Source organism: Chanodichthys erythropterus, chromosome 15 (genome assembly GCF_024489055.1).
Source record: "Chanodichthys erythropterus isolate Z2021 chromosome 15, ASM2448905v1, whole genome shotgun sequence".
Lineage (NCBI taxonomy): Eukaryota > Metazoa > Chordata > Actinopteri > Cypriniformes > Xenocyprididae > Chanodichthys > Chanodichthys erythropterus.
The window spans coordinates 23,097,173-23,115,804 of NC_090235.1; the positions used below are offsets into that span (position 1 = coordinate 23,097,173).

Consider the following 18,632-nt stretch of genomic DNA (forward strand, 5'->3'; position numbering starts at 1 on the left):
TCAGTGATCTCTGACTTCTTCTGAAGGTCAGCGTGGCCGTCTTCAAGCTGTTGAGTCTGTTTTCTTACATCTTCTTTCTCTCGTTCAATCAAATCTCTCTCTGTGCTAACCATGTGCTTCATTTCTTCCACTTGCTCTTTTTCTTTGTTTAGTTCACTCATCATCTCTTGTAGTTTATCTTCCATTTTTGTGGCATCACGGAGGTTTTCAACGAATTTAGCCCTCTGATTTTCTAGTTCACTACTCATCTTTTCTAGATTTTTCCTTTCCATCTCATTGGCCCTCATGGAAGCACTCATTTCATGCTTTTGTTGACTGATTTTAACTTTTTCATCTTCTAACCGATCCTTCTCCATGATCAAACCTTGTCTTAAAGATTCAACATCTTCTCTCTGTCTTTGTAGTTCCCCTCTGAAGAGCTCAAATTCTTGCTTCTCTTGCCTTAAATTGTCATTTTCTTTTTCTATAACTTCTCTCTTTCTCAGTATTTCCATATTGATCTTTTCAAGTGTGTCTTTATTCTTGTCTATTTCTTTAAGAATCCAACCATTCTCCTCTGCCTCATGTTTTTGCTTCTCCAGTATCTGCTGTCTCCTCTTTACCTCAGAAGTAATGACTTCTAGTTCAGCATTTTTCTTTTCATGCAGTGTTTTCATTTCTTCAATGGTTTGCCTCAGGTTTCGTATATCTCTGTTGAGCTCTTCCAGATTACACTTGTTTCTCAAGAGTTCCTCGGTAACCCTTTCCAGTTCTTGCTTGTTCTTCCTTGTGTCCTTAAACTCTTCCATTTTGTCTGTAGCTATTTCTGCCTCAACCAGCTCTCTCTTGGTCTCCACATCCTCCTTTTCTCTGTTTATTTCATCCTTCAGCTGTTCCAGTTCTTCTCTTTCTTTCTTCATCATTTCTCTCACACTTTCTTCATTCTGTTGCTTCTCTACAAGTTCTGCCCTCAGCTTCTCCAATTCATTCTTGTCTCTTCTGGTGGTTTCTATTTCTACTCTTAGGCTTCCTAGACTTTCCCGTAGTTGTCCAATATCTTGAATGAGCCTCTGGATCTCAGACTTAAAGTTTTCCTTTTCATCTTTCTCTGCCTTACCTTCATCCATCCTGCTCTCCATGTCAACTTTCAGATTTCTCACCATTTCCCTGATTTTCACAACCTCTAAAATCAAACTTTGGATGTCAGCATTGGTATTTTCTCCATCTTCTAGATTCTCAGTTCTCTCCACCAATAGTTCAAAATCCTCTCTTGCGCTTTGAACATCATTCCTGAGTATTTCCAGCTCCTGCCTCTCTCTGTTGATCTCCTCTCTGGCCTTTGCTATCTCAGTCTTCATTTTCTCTATCTCATCTCTCTTTCTCATCACTTGTCTCAACCTCTGGTCCAGTTCTCTCTTTTCCAGGACTATCTCAGACCTCAAGACTTCCAGTTCTCCCTTCTCATGTCTCATTTTCTGAATCTTTTTTTCTAGATCTTCTCTCTGTTGCTGTATATCCATCAGCTCCACCTCTCTTGTTTTACTCACAGTGTCCTTTTCAAGTCTTAATATCTCAGACCTCATGTTTTCTAGCTCGTCCATCTGATATTTTAAGTCTGCTTTAGTTTTTTCAAGTTCTGCCTGCTGTTGATGAAGTTCAGTCTTCAACTCTGTCAGTTTGTCTATTTGTTTCTTAACTTCGCCTGGCTCACTCTCACTCCCACTCTCTTCTTGTATGTCATCCATGCTTAATGCTTCCATTTTCTCTCTTAATTCTTCTGAATCTCTCCTCATTCCTTTCTTTTTCCCTTTATGTTTAACTGCTCTTTCTCTAGTTGTCTCCTCTAAAAGGCTTTCGAGGATCTCCAATTTGTTCTTCATGTCAACCTTTTCTTTCTCCAGCAGTTCATTTTCTTCATTAAGTTTTTGCTTGTCCAATGCCATTTCTTGTTTTTGTCTCTCCAAATCATCTCTGATTTGCGCAAGATTACTCCTTTCTTTGCTCAACCAGTCTTTGTTACTCTCTATTTGCTGTTTCTCTTTTTGTATCTCACTGTTCTGCTGCTCATAAGTTTCTTTTATGTTCTGTTTCATGGCTTCAGTTTCCAGCCTCATGTTCTCCAGTTCAAATCTTTCTTTTCTTGCAGCCTTGACTTCTCCTTTCATTCTTCTGAGAACCTCTCTAACATGCTCAATTTCCTGGATCAGCCTCTGCATGTTAGCATTCATTTCCTGTCTATCCTCTGAATCTACTTCAACATTAACATCTCTCTGCATGCCACTTTCCAGGTCATGTTTTGTTCTCCAAGCTGTTTCCCTAGTATTTTCAGCTTCTTGAATAAGCCTCTGAATCTTCGTGTCCATATGTTCTTTCTCTTCCATGTCTCCACCTCCTCCTTCCACATGAGATTGTAGTCCCTCTCCTGCCCTTTGTATCTCAGCTTTAATTTGCTCCATCTCATCACGCTCTATACTTAACATGACCCTGTCCATTTCGAGTTTCTCCTTTGCACTTTCAGTAGCAGCCCTCATTTTCTCCAACTCATCTCTTTTTCTTGCTACCTGTCTTATCTTGTGATCAAGATCTTTCCTCTTGCCATCAGTTTCATCCTGAATAAGCTTCAGTTCTTTCATCTCATGTTTAGTCTCTTGCATCTTGTCCTCTAATTCCTCTTTCTGTTTTAGTATTTCAGCTCTCATACTAATGAGCTCCTCTACCTCTGACTGCTTTTTAGTCTCAAACTCCTCTTTTTGGATCATAATATTTGATTTGATCTCCTCATATTTCTCCATTTCTCTCTTAAGCTCTCTTAACATTTCATTATTTTCTTCTCTTTCTTTTGCTATCTCAGATTTAATTACATCGTTTTTGTTTATCTCGTCTTGCAACTTTCCCATTCGTACACTCCATTCCTCTTCTGTCATCTGTAGTTTATTTCGCTGTTCTTGTATTTCTTGCTCTGATTCAGTTATCTCTTCTTTCTGTTTTACTACTTCTGCTTGGATTAGCTCTATTTCTTGATATCTCAGTCTTATTTCTATCTTGTCCTTTTCAATGGCCTCTTCCTTTTTAAGCAGGTTCCTTTTGATATCCTCAATATTGTCTCTTTCTTTTTGCATATGTTCCTTCATCTGTTGTGTTGCCTGTCTTTCAGCATTCTCTTTAATTCTCTCTACTTCAGCCCTTGCTTCATCTAGTTCAAGCCTACATTTTTCTAGATTCTCAGCGTAAATTTCCAACTCTTCCTTTTGTTTCTGTATCTCAGTATTTGCTTTATCAAGGTCTGTTCTTATCTTGCTCTCTTCAGACTTTTTCTGTATATCTTTTTCTTTTTCACTCAGTATCTCTTGCATTAACTTTTCTATATCTTCCGCTTTCGTTTGGAGCTCTGCTTTCATTCGCTCTAGTTGAGCTCTTTCATCTCGAATATCCTGTTTTTGGAATTTTATTTCCTCTAATTCTTTATGCAGATTTGATTTATTTAGTTCCATATCATCTATGTCTTGGTTCAGCTGCTTTCTGCTTTTCTCAGTCAATGCCTTCTCATCCAAAAGCTCTTGCCTCAGCTGTTCCACTTTTTCTATGTCCTTCTTTTGTGTCTTCACCAGGCGTCGCTGTTCTAACAGTTCATCTCTTTCTCTCTCTAGGTCATGTTTTTGCCTTAAGATCTCCATCCTCATTAAATCAAGACTATCTCTCTCTTTCTGCAGTTCTGCCCGTGTGATCTCACTCTCCTCGGATTGTCTTTTGATTTCTTCCATGGTTTTCTTCAGATCCATCCTTTCCTTTGCAGTCATCTCTTTCTCTACAGCAACAGCTTGTTTTTGTCTTTCTGTCTCAGCTTGCATTTCATCCAGGGTGTCATTTTTCATTTTGGTCTCCTTAGCAAATTGTTGCCTCTCTTTTTCTAACTCTTCTACAGCCATCTGCCCTTCTTTTTGAACTTCTAGCTTTAACTTCTCAATATCCTCTCTCTTTTTTTGCAGCTCATCTTGCTCATTTTCAAAAGCTTTTCTCTGAATTTGGAGGTCTCTAGCCAACTCAGCTCTCTTTTGTTCCAGATTCTCCATATTAGCCTTTTCTTTAATAATGTTGTTTTTCATGTCATCTATTTCTGTTTGTTTATTTTGAAGTTCTGCTCTCATTTGATCTAGTTCATTCTCTTTGTGTTGTATTCTTTCCTTCTCATCTTCAATTTGTCTCAAGTTATTTGTATTCACCTGCTTGAGAATGTCTTTCTCTCTCTTTAAGTCAGTTCTTTGTCTATCTAGTTCTTCCCTGGCTTGGCTTATCTCTGTCTTGGTTTTCTCCAGCTCAAATCTTTCGTCTTGAAGCAAGTCTTTTGCAGACTGAATTTCTTTTCTTTGCTTCTCTGTCTCATCTAAGAGCTCTTTCATTAGTTGGTTGTCAGTAGGAGGAGCACTGATGTCGTATTGTCTTGTAAATTGGACTGCCATCTCCTCCTGCCTCTGTCTTTCATTATTTGTCTTTTCAGATAGTTTCTCTAAGTCTTCAGTTTGTCTTTGAAGGTCAGTTTTCATCTTCTCTAGTTCCTCTTTCTCATTTTCAATGCTTTGTTTCTCAACTTTGAGATTCTTTAATTCTCTCTCCATATACGTTTTCTGTCTCTCCATATGATCCAAATCTTTGGTCAACAGCTCTCTGTCTTTTATAACCAGATCTTTTTCCTCAAGTAACTGTAGTCTGATTTGTTCACAGGTCTCTTTCTCTATCTTCAGACTGACCATATCCCTCTCTAAATTTCTCTTCTGTGCCATCATTTCCACCCTTTCTTTTTCTAGGTTGGTCATTTCTGTCTTTGTGAATTCCATTAGATCGTCAACCTCTCGCTGTAATTGATCAATGTCAGTTTGTCTCTGGTCCAGCTGACTCATTTCCATCATAATGATGTTCTTCACTTCATCCATTTCATGTTGTTGTTTTAAAATGTCTTCCTGCAGCTGCGCAAGTTCATTTTCCCTGCAAGAAAGACTTTCATTCTCATTTTCAATAGTCTCCACTTGTTTTGAGATGTTCACCCTCATTTCTTCAAGAGTGTGCCTTTCTCTCTGCATCTCTGCTAAAGTCATTTTATTTTTTTCTTGCTGTTCTGCAAGATGTTTGTTGGCTTTAGCAATTTCTGTTTTGATATTCTCTAAATCAGACTTTTCCAATTCAAATTCTTTGGATTGTTTTTCTTGATTGAATTTCTGAACATTAATCTCCTCATTAAAACGTTCAATACTTCTTCTCTCTTCCTGAAGTTGAGCTACCATTTCTTCTAGCTTTTTCCTTTCATTCTGCATGTCCTGCTTTTTAGTTTCAATGTCTTCAGATTCTCTTTGCAGTTCAGCTTTCATTTGTTCCAGCTTGTCCCTTTCATTTTCACTAAACTTCTTCTCTGACTTAATCTCATCCACAGCTACATTTAAGCCTGACTTTTGGCTCTCAATATCTGTTTCCAATGCATCTCTCAAGTCCATTCCCAGCATCTGCTCCATCAAGACACTTTGTATATTTGGTTCTGATATCTCTTTTTCTGTTACAGGCTTGACTACATCTGCATCACTCTGTTGAAGAACCATTTCAGCCTCTGACTTCTCAAGCAGACTCTCTTCAGTTACGCCAAACTTTGGGTGACCTATATATTCATGTTGTCTTTCAATGTCTGCCCACATTCTTTCAAGCTCTTGCTTTCCTATTCTTAACTCTTCCTTTTCATTTTCAAGTTTAATTCTTTCCCTTAATATTTTCTCACTCATCTGCTCAAGAGTGTTTCTCTCTTGTTGTATCTCTACCAGTGTGATCTGAATGTTTGTTTTTTGTTCAGAAATCTGTTTGTCAAGATCTTCCTTGGTTCGAGAAATCTCAGCTATGGTTTTCTCTAGGTCAGACTGTTCCCTTTTAATCAAGTTTTTGTCACTCTCAATTCTTTCTTGTTCCCTATGTATTTCAGCATAAGTTTCATCCAGAATAACTCCCTTCTTTTTAACTTCCTCAATGAGATTGTTGACTTCTTCTCTCTCTTTCTGGAGTTGAGCGGTCATTTCCTCCAGACTTTGTCTTTCATGTTCTGTCTCTAGTTTGATCTTCTCAATCTCGTGTGCTTGTCTTTGCAGGTCAGTTTTCATCTGTTTCATCAATTCTTTCTCATTCTCAAAAGCTTCTCTCTCAAGTTTCAGACTCTGTGAATCTCTGTCTACATTCATTACTTTTTGTTGCAGATCTTCCATGTCTCTCTTCAGCAGTTGTCTGTCATTTTCCAGTAATTCCTTTTCAGTCAATACTGCCTTCATCTGGATCTCAACATCTTCAGACTTCTTTTTCAGTTCAATCATCATGTCCTGTTTTTCCCTGATCATTGCAGCTCTTTCTCCTTCAATATTGCTCTTCTCCTTTTCCATTTCACATTGTTGTTTATGAATCTCTGATTGCAGTTGCTCTAGATTTTCTAAACTCTGCCTTTCATTTAGTGTTTCTTCTTTTAGCTTTCTGATGTCATCAGCTTCTCTTTGCAGCTCAATCTTCATCTGTTCTAACTTGTTCTTCTCATCTTCAAGCACTTGTTTCTGAAACATCATCTTTACGTCTTCATCCAGATTCTTTCTGCTTTGGTCTACATCATCTCTTTCTTTCTCCATTTGCCGTTTTTGTTCTTCCATCTCTTCTTTATCTGTATCTAGTTGTCTTCTCTCATTCTTCATTATTTCCATAAACTCATTCACTTCTGTCTGTTGTTTGTCCAGCTCAGATTGCCTCAAATCAAGCTGACTTCTGTCCTTTATTATGATGATTCTGTCGTTGACTAGTTCCTGTTTCAGACTCTGAATTTCAGTTTGTATCTGCTCAAATTCATGTTGTTTTTGTCTGATTTGTTCCTCTTGATGTTTAATGTCATGCATTTGTCTTGTGATGTTCTCCTTTATCTCATCTAGGGTGTCTCTCTCTTTCTGTATCTCTGCTAGTGTTATTCTTTGTTTTTCTCTTTGTTTTTCACTATCTTCCTTGGCTCTTGCAAGTTCATTTTTTGTTTTCTCCAGATCATGTTTTTCCTTGTCAAGCATGTCTCTATCAGATTGAATGGCTTTAGTTTTCTCTTCAATATCTGTCTTCATTTCATCCAAGACCATGTTTTTTATTTTTGTCTCATCAATGAGATTGTTGACTTCCTCTCTCTCTTTCTGGAGTTGAGCGGTCATTTCCTCCAGCCTTTGTCTTTCCTGTTCTGTCTCTAGTTTGATCTTCTCAATCTCACGTGATTCTCTTTGCAGGTCAGTTTTCATCTGTTTCATCAATTCTTTCTCATTTTCAAAAGCTTCTCTCTCAAGTTTCAGACTCTCTGAATGCCTTTCTACATTCATTATTTTTTCTTGCAGATCTCCAACATCCCTGTTCATTGCAGCTCTTTCACTTTCAATAATGATCTTTTCATTTTCCATTTCACTTTGTTGTTTATGAATCTCTGTTTGCAGGTTTTCTAGTTCTTCTTGTTTGAGTCTTATTTTCTTTTTCTCATTTTCAATATCATCTGTTTGTTTGGAAATGTTCACTCTCATTTGCTCAAGATTGTTTTTCTCTCTTTGTTGATCTGCCAGTGAAGACTCATTTGCAACTTTCATTTTATCCAGGATTTCATTCTTTCTCCTCATATCTTCAGCAAGATGAGCAATATCTTCTCTCTCTTTCTGAAGTTCTTCAGCCATCTTTTCCAAACCCTGTTTTTCATTTTGTGTTTCTTCTTTTAGCTTTCTGATGTCATCAGCTTCTCTTTGCAGCTCAAACTTCATCTGTTCTAACTTGTTCTTCTCACCTTCAAGCATTTGTTTCTGAAGTGACATCATCTTTAGGTCTTCTTCCTTCTTGTCTATTTCCTGCTTCTGATTCTTAACTTCAGTTTGCATCTGCTCAAATTCATGTTGTTTTTGTCTGATTTGTTCCTCTTGATGTTTAATGTCATGCATTTGTCTTGTGATGTTCTCCTTCATCTCATCTAGAGTGTCTCTTTCTTTCTGTATCTCTGCCAGTGTTATTCTTTGCTTTTCTCTTTGTTTTTCAAGATCTTCCTTGGCTCTTGCAAGTTCACTTTTGGTTTTCTCCAGATCATGTTTTTCCTTCTCAAGCCTGTCTCTGTCAGATTGAATGGCTTTAGTTTTCTCTTCAATATCTGTCTTCATTTCATCCAAGATCATGTCTTTTCTTTTTGTCTCCTCAATGAGATTGTTGACTTCGTCTCTCTCTTTCTGGAGTTGAGTGGTCATTTCCTCCAGCCTTTGTCTTTCCTGTTCTGTCTCTAGTTTGATCTTCTCAATCTCATGTGCTTGGCTTTGCAGGTCAGTTTTCTTATGTTTCATCAATTCTTTCTCATTCTCAAAAGCTTCTCTCTCAAGTTTGAGACTCTCTGAATCCTTTTCTACATTCATTATTTTTTCTTGCAGATCTCCAACCTCCCTGTTCATTGCAGCTCTTTCACCTTCAATTTTGCTCTTTTCCTTTTCTATTTCACTCTGTTGTTTATGAATCTCTGCTTGCAGTTGCTCTAGTTCATCTTTTTTTAATTTTATTTTCTCTTTCTCATTTTCAATATAATCTGTTTGTTTGGAGATGTTCACTCTCATTTGCTCAAGATTGTTTTTCTCTCTTTGTAGATCTGCCACTGAAGACTCATTTTCAACTTTCATTTCATCCAGGATTTCATTCCTTCTCTTTGTATCTTCAGCAAGATGAACAATATCTTCTCTTTCTTTCTGAAGTTCTTCAGCCATCTTTTCCAAACTCTGTTTTTCATTTTGTGTTTCTTCTTTTAGCTTTCTGATGTCATCAGCTTCTCTTTGCAGCTCAATCTTCATCTGTTCTAACTTGTTCTTCTCATCTTCAAGCATTTGTTTCTGAAGTATTATCATCTTTAGGTCTTCATCCAGATTCTTTCTGCTTTGGTCTACATCATTTCTTTCTTTTTTCATTTGCCATTTCTGTTCTTTAATTTCTTCTTTATCTTTATCTAGTTGTCTTCTCTCATTCCTCATTATTTTTTCTATAAACTCATTCACTTCTGTCTGTTGTTTGTCCAGTTCAGATTGTCTCAGATCAAGCTGACTTCTGTCCTTTATTATAATGTTTCTGTCGTTGTCTAGTTCCTGTTTCAGACTCTGAATTTCAGTTTGCATCTGCTCGAATCCATGTTGTTTTTGTCTGATTTGTTCCTCTTGATGTTTAATGTCATGCTTTTGTCTTGTGAAGTTCTCCTTCATCTCATCTAGGGTGTCTCTCTCTTTCTGTATCTCTGCTAGTGTTATTCTTTGCTTTTCTCTTTGTTTTTCAGTGTCTTCCTTGGCTTGTGCAAGTTCACTTTTTGTTTTCTCCAGATCACGTTTTTCCTTTTCAAGCATGTCTCTATCAGATTGAATGGCTTTAGTTTTCTCCTCAATATCTGTCTTCATTTCATCCAAGATCATGTATTTTATTTTAATCTCCTCAATGAGATTGTTAACTTCTTCTCTCTCTTTTTGGAGTTGAGCGGTCATTTCCTCCAGCCTTTGCCTTTCATGTTCTGTCTCTAGTTTGATCTTCTCAATCTCATGTGCTTGTCTTTGCAGGTCAGTTTTCATCTGTTTCATCAATTCTTTCTCATTCTCATAAGATTCTCTATCAAGTTTCAGACTCTCTGAATCTCTGTCTACATTCATTAATTTTTGTTGCAAATCTTCTATGTCTCTCTTCAGCAGTTCTCTGTCCTTTTCCAGTAATTCCTTTTCAGTCAATACTGCCTTCATTTGGATCTCAACATCTTCATTCTTCTGTTTTAATTGAGTCATCATGTCCTGTTTTTCCCTGATCATTGCAGCTCTTTCTCCTTCAATGTTGCTCTTTTCCTTTTCCATTTCACATTGTTGTTTATGAATCTCTGCTTGCAGTTGCTCTAGTTCATCTTGTTTGAGTTTTAATTTCTCTTTTTCGTTTTCAATATCATCTCTTTGTTTGGAGATGTTCACTCTCATTTGCTCAAGATTGTTTTTCTCTCTTTGTAGATCTGCCAGTGAAGACTCATTTGCAACTTTCATTTCATCCAGGATCACATTCTTTCTCCTCGTATCTTCATCAAGATGAACAATATCTTCTCTCTCTTTCTCAAGTTCTTTAGCCATCTGTTCCAAGCTCTGTTTTTCATTTAGTGTTTCTTCTTTTAGCTTTCTGATGTCATCTGCTTCTCTTTGCAGCTCAATCTTCATCTGTTCTAACTTGTTCTTCTCACCTTCAAGCATTTGTTTCTGAAGTATTATCATCTTTAGGTCTTCATCCAGATTCTTTCTGCTTTGATCTACATCATCTCTTTCTTTCTTCATTTTCTGTTTCTTTTCTTCTATCTCCTCTTTATCTGTATCTAGTTGTCTTCTCTCATTCCTCATTATTTCTATAAACTCATTCACTTCTGTCTGTTGTTTGTCCAGTTCAGATTGTCTCAGATCAAGCTGACTTCTGTCCTTTATTATAATGTTTCTGTCATTGTCTAGTTCCTGTTTCAGACTCTGAATTTCAGTTTGCATCTGCTCAAATTCATGTTGTTTTTGACTGATTTGTTCCTCTTGATGTTTAATGTCATGCATTTGTCTTGTGATGTTCTCCTTCATCTCATCTAGGGTGTCTCTTTCTTTCTGTATCTCTGCCAGTATGATTCTTTGATTTTCTCTTTGTTTTTCAAGATCTTCCTTGGCTTTTGCAAGTTCACTTTTTGTTTTCTCCAGATCATGTTTTTCCTTCTCAAGCATGTCTCTATCAGATTCAATGACTTTAGTTATCTCTTCAATATCTGTCTTCATGTCATCTAATGCTATGTTTTTTCTTTTTGTCTCCTCAATGAGATTGTTGATTTGTTCTCTCTCTTTCTGGAGTTGAGCTGTTATTTCTTCCAGACTTTGTCTTTCATGTTCTGTCTCTAGTTTGATCTTCTCAATCTCATGTGCTTGGCTTTGTAGGTCAGTTTTCATCTGTTTCATCAATTCTTTCCCATTATCTAAAGCTTCTCTCTCAAGTTTCAGACTCTCTGAATCCTTTTCTACATTCATTATTTTTTCTTGCAGATCTCCAACCTCATTGTTCATTGCAGCTCTTTCACTTTCAATGTTGCTCTTCTCCTTTACTATTTCACTTTGTTGTTTATGAATCTCTGCTTTCAGTTGCTCTAGTTCATCTTGTTTGAGTCTTATTTTCTCTTTTTCGTTTTCAATATCATCTGTTTGTTTGGAGATGTTCACTCTCATTTGCTCAAGAATGTATTTCTCTCTTTGTAGATCTGCCAGTGAAGACTCATTTGCAACTTTCATTTTATCCAGGATTTCATTCTTTCTCTTTGTATCTTCAGCAAGATGAACAATATCTTCTCTCTCTTTCTGCAGTTCTTCAGCCATCTGTTCCAAACCCTGTTTTTCATTTTGTGTTTCTTCTTTTAGCTTTCTGATGTCATCAGCTTCTCTTTGCAGCTCAATCTTCATCTGTTCTAACTTGTTCTTCTCATCTTCAAGCATTTGTTTCTGAAATATTATCATCTTTAGGTCTTCATCCAGATTTTTTCTGCTTTGGTCTACATCATATCTTTCTTTCACCATCTTCTGTTTATTTTCTTCCATCTCTTCTTTATCTGTATCTAGTTGTCTTCTCTCATTCCTCATTATTTCTATAAACTCATTCACTTCTGTCTGTTGTTTGTCCAGTTCAGATTGTCTCAGATCAAGCTGACTTCTGTCCTTTATTATAATGTTTCTGTCGTTGTCTAGTTCCTGTTTCAGATTCTGAATTTCAGTTTGCATCTGCTCAAATCCATGTTGTTTTTGTCTGATTTGTTCCTCTTGATGTTTAATGTCATGCTTTTGTCTTGTGATGTTCTCCTTCATCTCATCTAGGGTGTCTCTTTCTTTCTGTATCTCTGCTAGTGTTATTCTTTGCTTTTCTCTTTGTTTTTCAATATCTTCCTTGGCTCTTGCAAGTTCACTTTTTGTTTTCTCCAGATCATGTTTTTCCTTGTCAAGCATGTCTCTATCAGATTGAATGGCTTTAGTTTTCTCTTCAATATCTGTCTTCATTTCTTCCAAGACCATGTATTTTCTTTTAATCTCCTCATTGAGATTGTCGATTTGTTCTCTCTCTTTCTGGAGTTGAGCTGTTATTTCCTCCAGACTTTGTCTTTCACGTTCCGTCTCTAGTTTGATCTTCTCAATCTCGTGTGCTTGTCTTTGCAGGTCAGTTTTCATCTGTTTCATCAATTCTTTCTCATTCTCAAAAGCTTCTCTCTCAAGTTTCAGACTCTTTGAATCTCTGTCTACATCCATTACTTTTTGTTGCAGATCTTCCATGTCTCTCCTCAGCAGTTGTCTGTCATTTTCCAGTAATTCCTTTTCAGTGAATACTGCCTTCATCTGGATCTCAACATCTTCAGACTTCTGTTTCAGTTCAGTTATCATGTCCTGTTTTTCCTTGATCATTGCAGCTCTTTCTCCTTCAATGTTGCTCTTTTCCTTTTCCATTTCACATTGTTGTTTATGAATCTCTGCTTGCAGTTGCTCTAGTTCATCTTGTTTGAGTCTTGTTTTCTCTTTTTCGTTTTCAATATCATCTGTTTGTTTGGAGATGTTCACTATCATTTGCGCAAGATTGTTTTTCTCTCTTTGTAGATCTGCCAGTGAAGACTCATTTGCAACTTTCAATTCATCCACGATCTCATTCTTTCTCTTTGTATCTTCAGCAAGATGAACAATATCTTCTCTCTCTTTCTGCAGTTCTTCAGCCATCTTTTCCAAACTCTGCCTTTCATTTTGTGTTTCTTCTTTTAGCTTTCTGGTGTCATCAGCCTCTCTTTGCAGCTCAATCCTCATCTGTTGTACATCATTCTTCTCATCTTGAATAGCTAGTTTGTGATATCTAAGCTCTTCTATCTCTCTTTTTAAAGCTGCTCTTTTTTCGTCCACGTCAGCCTCATTTGTTTTCAGCAATTGGGTCCTTTTCTCAATTAATTCTCTTTCATTATTCAGTTCTACCTTAAATAAATCCAGTTCAATCTCCAGTTGGTGTTTTTGTGCTATCATTTCAGACTTCTCTTTCTCAAGATTAGCCTTTTCTTCTGTTGCAAGTTCCATGATTTCATTTACTTTTCTCTGTTCTTGATCTATTTCAGTTTTCTTCTCTTCAAGTCGCTCTTTTTCCATTGTGAGAGCTTTCCTTGTGGCTTCCATTTCATCTTGCTGTCTATAAATCAGAGCTCGATGTTGTTCAAGTTCAATCTCTCTCACTCTCATTTGTTCCTTCTCATTTGAAATGTCCTCCTGTTGCTCTGAAATATTGTCTCTGAGTAGAAGAAGCATGTCTCTTTCTTTCTCTATTTCTGCCAGTGTGATCTTGTTCTTTTCTCTTTCTTCGACAAGCTGGTTTTCAAGATCCTCCTTCGCTCTTGCTATATCTGTCACAGTTTTCTTTAGCTCAAGCAAAGCCATTTCCTGCATCTCTTTATTAGACTCATTTGCTTTCCTTTGCATTTCTATTTCCTCATGCCTGTTTTCTAGACCGACTTTTTTCTTGTCAATTTCCTCAGCAAGGCTGTCAACATTGTCTCTATCTTTCTTAAGTTGGGTTTTTGCTTCCTCAAGCTTCTGTCTTTCATTTTGTGTCTCTAGTTTTATCTTTTCAATATTTTCAGATTCTCTTTTTAACTCAGCTTTTATTTGCTCAATTTTGTCTTTCTCATCCTCAATCATTTGTTTCTGAAGTTTATTATTTTCCAACCCTTTAACTACATCAAGCTTTGTTTGTTCCAAATCATCGATTTCTGCTTGTATCCTTTTTCTGCTGTTGTCAATTTCTTCCTTTTCATCATGCAACTCCTTTCTTAGCAGCTCCAACTTTTCACTCTCCTTTTTCAGTCCTTCCCTCAAGTTAACCTCCGCTTTCTGTTTTTGATTTATTATTTCTGCTCTTTCCCGCTCAATATCATCCCTCTCCTTTTCTAGATCATCTCTCTGATTTGATATGTTAATTCTCCACTGCTCAAGAACATCTCTCTCTTTCTGTATCTCAGCCAATGTTATCTCATTTAGTCTTTTCTGAGACTCAAGTTGGTTCTTAAGATCTTCTTCGGCTCTGGCTAACTCTGTCTTAGTTTTCTCCGGGTCATCAAACTTTTCAAGAGCGTCTTGATCAGATTTAAAAGTTTGTTTTTGTTTTCTTAGATTTGCTTCCTCTTCTCTGATCCTGGCGACAGAAGTTTCTATATCCTCCTTTTCTTTTTGAAGTTTTATTGCCATTTCCTCAATGTTCTGCCTGTCATTTTCTATGTCTTGCCTTAGTTTTGCAATATTTTCAGTTTCTTGTTGGAGCTCAGCTTTCATCTTTTGCAGTTCCTGCTTTTCTTTGTCAATTGTTTGTTTATGATAGTTTAAGGTCTGAAACTCCTCAGCTAAGATGGTTCTCTTTTCTTTCATATCCTCTAGATCTCTATTCAGTATTTTCCTGCTGTTTTCAATAGATTCTTTATCTCTGAGAACTTTTTGTCTCATCAGCTCCACTGTTTCACTTTCCCTCTTCACTTCTATTTGCATATCATTCACTTTTTGTCTTTCCTCTATTATATCAGTCCTCTCTTTCTTGAGTGCATCCATCACATCATCTAATTCTCTCTTTTGCTTTTCCATTTCAGCCTGTCTTTCATTGAGCTGACTCTTCTCTTTAATGATAATATCCTGAATCTCTTCTGTTTCTTTCTGTTGTGCATTAAGTTGAGACATACGTATATTCAGTTCATTTTCTTGGTGTCTTAAACTGTCTTTCTGTTTTTTAATATCATGTTCCTCTTGTGAGATGTTCATCTTCATTTGTTCAAGAGAATTTCTCTGCTTCTCCATCTCTGACATATCAATATTGTTCTTTTTTCTCATTTCAGCAAGATCTTCTTTTGCTCTAGCTATCTCTGTTTTGCTCTTCTCCACTTCAGACTTCTGCTTTTCTAGCATGTCTTTTTCAGTCTCAATGGCTTGCTTTTGTTTTTCTAGCTCAAGGCGCATCCTCTCCAGAGCTTCTTCCCTCTCGTTTCCATCATGTTGAATTTGGTCTGCCATATCTTTCATACTCTGTTTTTCATCCCTCACCTCTTTCTTCATTCTCTCAATATTTTCATCTTCTCTCTGAAGCTCAGCTCTCACCTGCTGTATCTCTTTCTCAAAACATTGCCTCTGAAACTGAAAGTTTTCAAACTTTTTTTGTAGTTTTGCTTTCTTTTTCTCCATGTCTTCCTTATCAGTTTCCAGTGATTTCATGTGGCTTTCAAATAATTCTTTTTGTTCAGCTAATTTCTTCTTTTGGAGCTCCACATTTTCATAGTCTATCCTCAATTTTTCTCTCAAATTCTCTATTTCCTGTCTCGCTTCATCCAGATCTCCCATTTCTCTATCTCTTGCAGTCTTTACATATTCGATTTTTTCGTGTGAAACTGTCCATTGTTGTTCTTGTTCAGCTTGCATCTGCTCAATGTTTTCCATCCTTAAACTGCTCTTCAACTCATCCATTTGTTTTTGTTTGTTTTCAATCTCTGCTTCTTTTTGCTTTAGTTCATTTTCTCTCAGTCTTAAATATTCTTTATCACTTTCAACAATACACCTTTCTTTTGAGATGGTTTCACTCATCTGCTCAAGATTGTCTCTTTCTTTCTGTATCTCTGCCAGTGTAATATTGTTCTGTTCTTTTTGCTTAGCACATTCATCTTTGAGATCTCTAAGCCTAGACTTTTCCTGTTCTAGTGCATCTCTCTCAAAAACAATGTCTTGCTTCTCTTTTTCAATCTCCATTTGCATCTCATCCAGAGCTTTTGACCTCTTTTCAATCTCTTCAACTAGACTGTCAGTGCATCGTATTTCTTTTTGAATTTGGGCTTTCATGTCTTTTACATTTTGCATATCATTTTGAACAGCTTGTCTTAGATTTTCAATGACACCTGCTTCTTTTTGCAGATCTGCCTTCACATCCTTCAATATCTCAAATGCTTTTTTCTGCTTTTCTATATCAGCTTGCATTTGGTCCAAGTCCTCTCTCTTTCTTTTTGTTTCCTCTGCAAGACTCATAATGGCATCTCTCTCTTTCTGGAGTTGTGCTGCAGTGTCTATAAATTTCTGTCTTTCAGCTAGTGTATCTTGTCTTAGCTTCTCAGTATCTTCAGTTACTCTTTGAAACATAGATTTAATCTGTTCCAACTTGTGTTTTTCTCCTGCGATACCCTGTCTTTGCAGTTTTATTTCCTCTGTCTGTCTCTCCAAATCAATTTTCTTTTGCTCCAGATCTTCTGCATCTCTCATTAAAGTTATTCTGCAGTCCTCAATAAGTCGCTTCTCATTTACTACCTCTTTTTTCACAAGCTCTACCGTTTCAAGTTCTCTGTTTAATGCATTTGTCATGTTGCTCTCCATCTGCTGCTTCTGCTCCATAATAGCTGCCCTCTCTCTGTCAAGATTGTCCTTTTCATTTTGTGTGAAATGCATGATGTCATCCAGCTGTTTTAGCTTTTCGGCTATTTCGTCTTGGCTTTTCTGAAGTTGACTTTTTTGCATGAAATCTAGATTCTGCATATCCTGCATGTCTTTTTGTTGTCTGTTGAGATCAGCCTGCATTTGCTGCAGTTCCATTTCTCTTTTCTTTATTTTTCCCTTCTCATTCTCAGTATCATCTTTTTGTTGTGAAATTATTTCATTCATCTTCTCAAGAGTGTCTCTCTCCGCTTTGATCTCCTTCAATGTTAGCTCATTCTCCTCTCTCAGGTTTTCTAGATCTTTCTTTTCTCCTGCTACCTCTCCTTGTATTTGTTGCATGTCATGCATTTTCTTTTCTAGTTCCTTCCAGTCTTGCTTAAGCTGCTCTGCCAATTTCTCCATATTCTGTCTTTCTTCCTGCATGCTCTGTTTTAACCTCTCAAAATCGCCAGATTCTCTTTGTAGCTCATATTTCATGTTCTCTAATGATCGCTTTTCATCCTCGATCATTTTTCTTTGAGCTTCTATGTCCTCTAGTTCTCTAGCAAAAGTGTCTTTTAGATCAGCCACCATGGTTTGCTTTTGTTTTTCCATATCCTGCCTTATGTGATTTAGGACCTCTCTTGCTTTTTCTAATTCTGTTCTTACCATGTCTTCTTTTTCTCTGCTTTCTGCAATCTCAGCCTGCAGGTCATCCCATCCTTTCTGGATTTCTAGCTTAGTCTTTTCCAGCTCATCTTTTGTTCGTTCCAGCTCCTGTTTTTGCAGCTGTAACTGTAACTCCATGTGTGCTGCGGTTTTTGTTGTAGTTTGCAGTGTGGCTTCTTTGAGCGAAAGTTCATCCTTGCTCAATTTTATTTCTGCCTGTTGTCTCTCCATTGTACTTTTTTGTGCAAGTAAACCTTCTTTGAAATACTCCAGAGCTTGACGCTCTTTATCCAACTCCTCCTTGGTCAGGATAATATTCTGTCTTTCTTCCTGAATGTCCTGTTTTAACCTCTCAATATCACCAGATTCTCTTTGTAGCTCATATTTCATGTTCTCTAATGTGCGCTTTTCATCCTCGATCATTTTTCTTTGAGCTTCTATGTCCTCTAGTTCTCTAGCGAAAGTGTCTTTTAGATCAGCCTCCATGGTTTGCTTTTGTTTTTCTATATCCTGTCTAATGTGATTAAGGACATCTCTTGCTTCTTCTAATTCTGTTCTTATCATGTCTTCTTTTTCTCGGCTTTCTACAATCTCAGCCTGCAGGTCATCCCATCCTTTCTGGATTTCTAGCTTAGTCTTTTCCAGCTCATCTTTTGTTCGTTCCAGCTCTTGTTTTTGAAGCTCTAATTGTAACTCAATGTCTGCTGCAGTTTTTTTTGCAGTTTGCAGTGTGGCTTCTTTGAGTGAAAGTTCACCCTCGCTCAATTGTATTTCTGCCTGTTGTCTCTCCATTGTACTTTTTTGTGCGAGTAAGTCTTCTTTTAAATTCTCCAGAGCTTGTCGCTCTTTATCCAGCTCCTCCATGGTCAGGATAAGCTCATATTTTCCTGTGTCATCCATCAAATCAGTTTGGACTTGAACATCAACTTGTTTAATCTCCATCATTTTTGTTATTTCCAATTCATTTTTCTTTCTTTGTATATTTATTTCCATACTGTCCAGTTCTTGTTTTTGTTGATTCAGCTCTTGTTTCTCTTTAAAAATTGTATCTAAACTTCTTTGGTTCTCTTCTCTCTCTGATTGCAGCAGTCTTTCCCAGTTTTGTAGACTCGCTTGTTTCTTTTCCATCTCTTTTTCCTCCTCTTGCAGTCTATTCATCCTCTCTTCAGCTTCATTTTTCACTGTTTGCACATCCTCCTTTGCCTTCTGTAGTTCATGTTTCTCTTTTAAAATTATTTCTTTATATTGTTCCAGTTCTTGTCTTTCTTTCTGTATTTCACTTACACTGAGTTCAAAGTCTTCCGTTATAAATTGTTCAGTGGCACCTGATTCTTCTGTTTTTGCATACTCTGGGCTCTTGGTTGCAGTGATGGCTGGTTGAACCTGAAATAAATGCTCCTTGTTTGCACTTGCATCTCTTTGTTTCAATATTCTTTAGATGTACAGTTATACTGGGCAGAGATCTTAATATTTTTGCACCATAGTACACTTTAAATGTAAAGCCCCTTG

The 18,632-nt window shown here is 37.0% G+C and overlaps 1 protein-coding gene across 5 annotated transcripts in view; it reads right to left on the reverse strand.

Annotated features, from left to right (window-relative positions):
- si:ch211-250g4.3 (nesprin-1) overlaps positions 1-18,632 on the reverse strand; it is a 49,714-nt gene that overhangs the window by 24,324 nt on the left and 6,758 nt on the right. For all 5 annotated transcript variants that reach the window (XR_010891803.1, XR_010891802.1, XM_067361780.1 and 2 more), the window contains one exon: positions 1-18,506. This exon is cut by the window's left edge. Coding sequence is in view for 3 of the 5 variants with exons in the window: in XM_067361780.1 (XP_067217881.1) it covers positions 1-18,506 (18,506 nt within the window). In the remaining 2 variants the exon portion in view is untranslated. The remainder of the gene's footprint in view (positions 18,507-18,632) is intronic.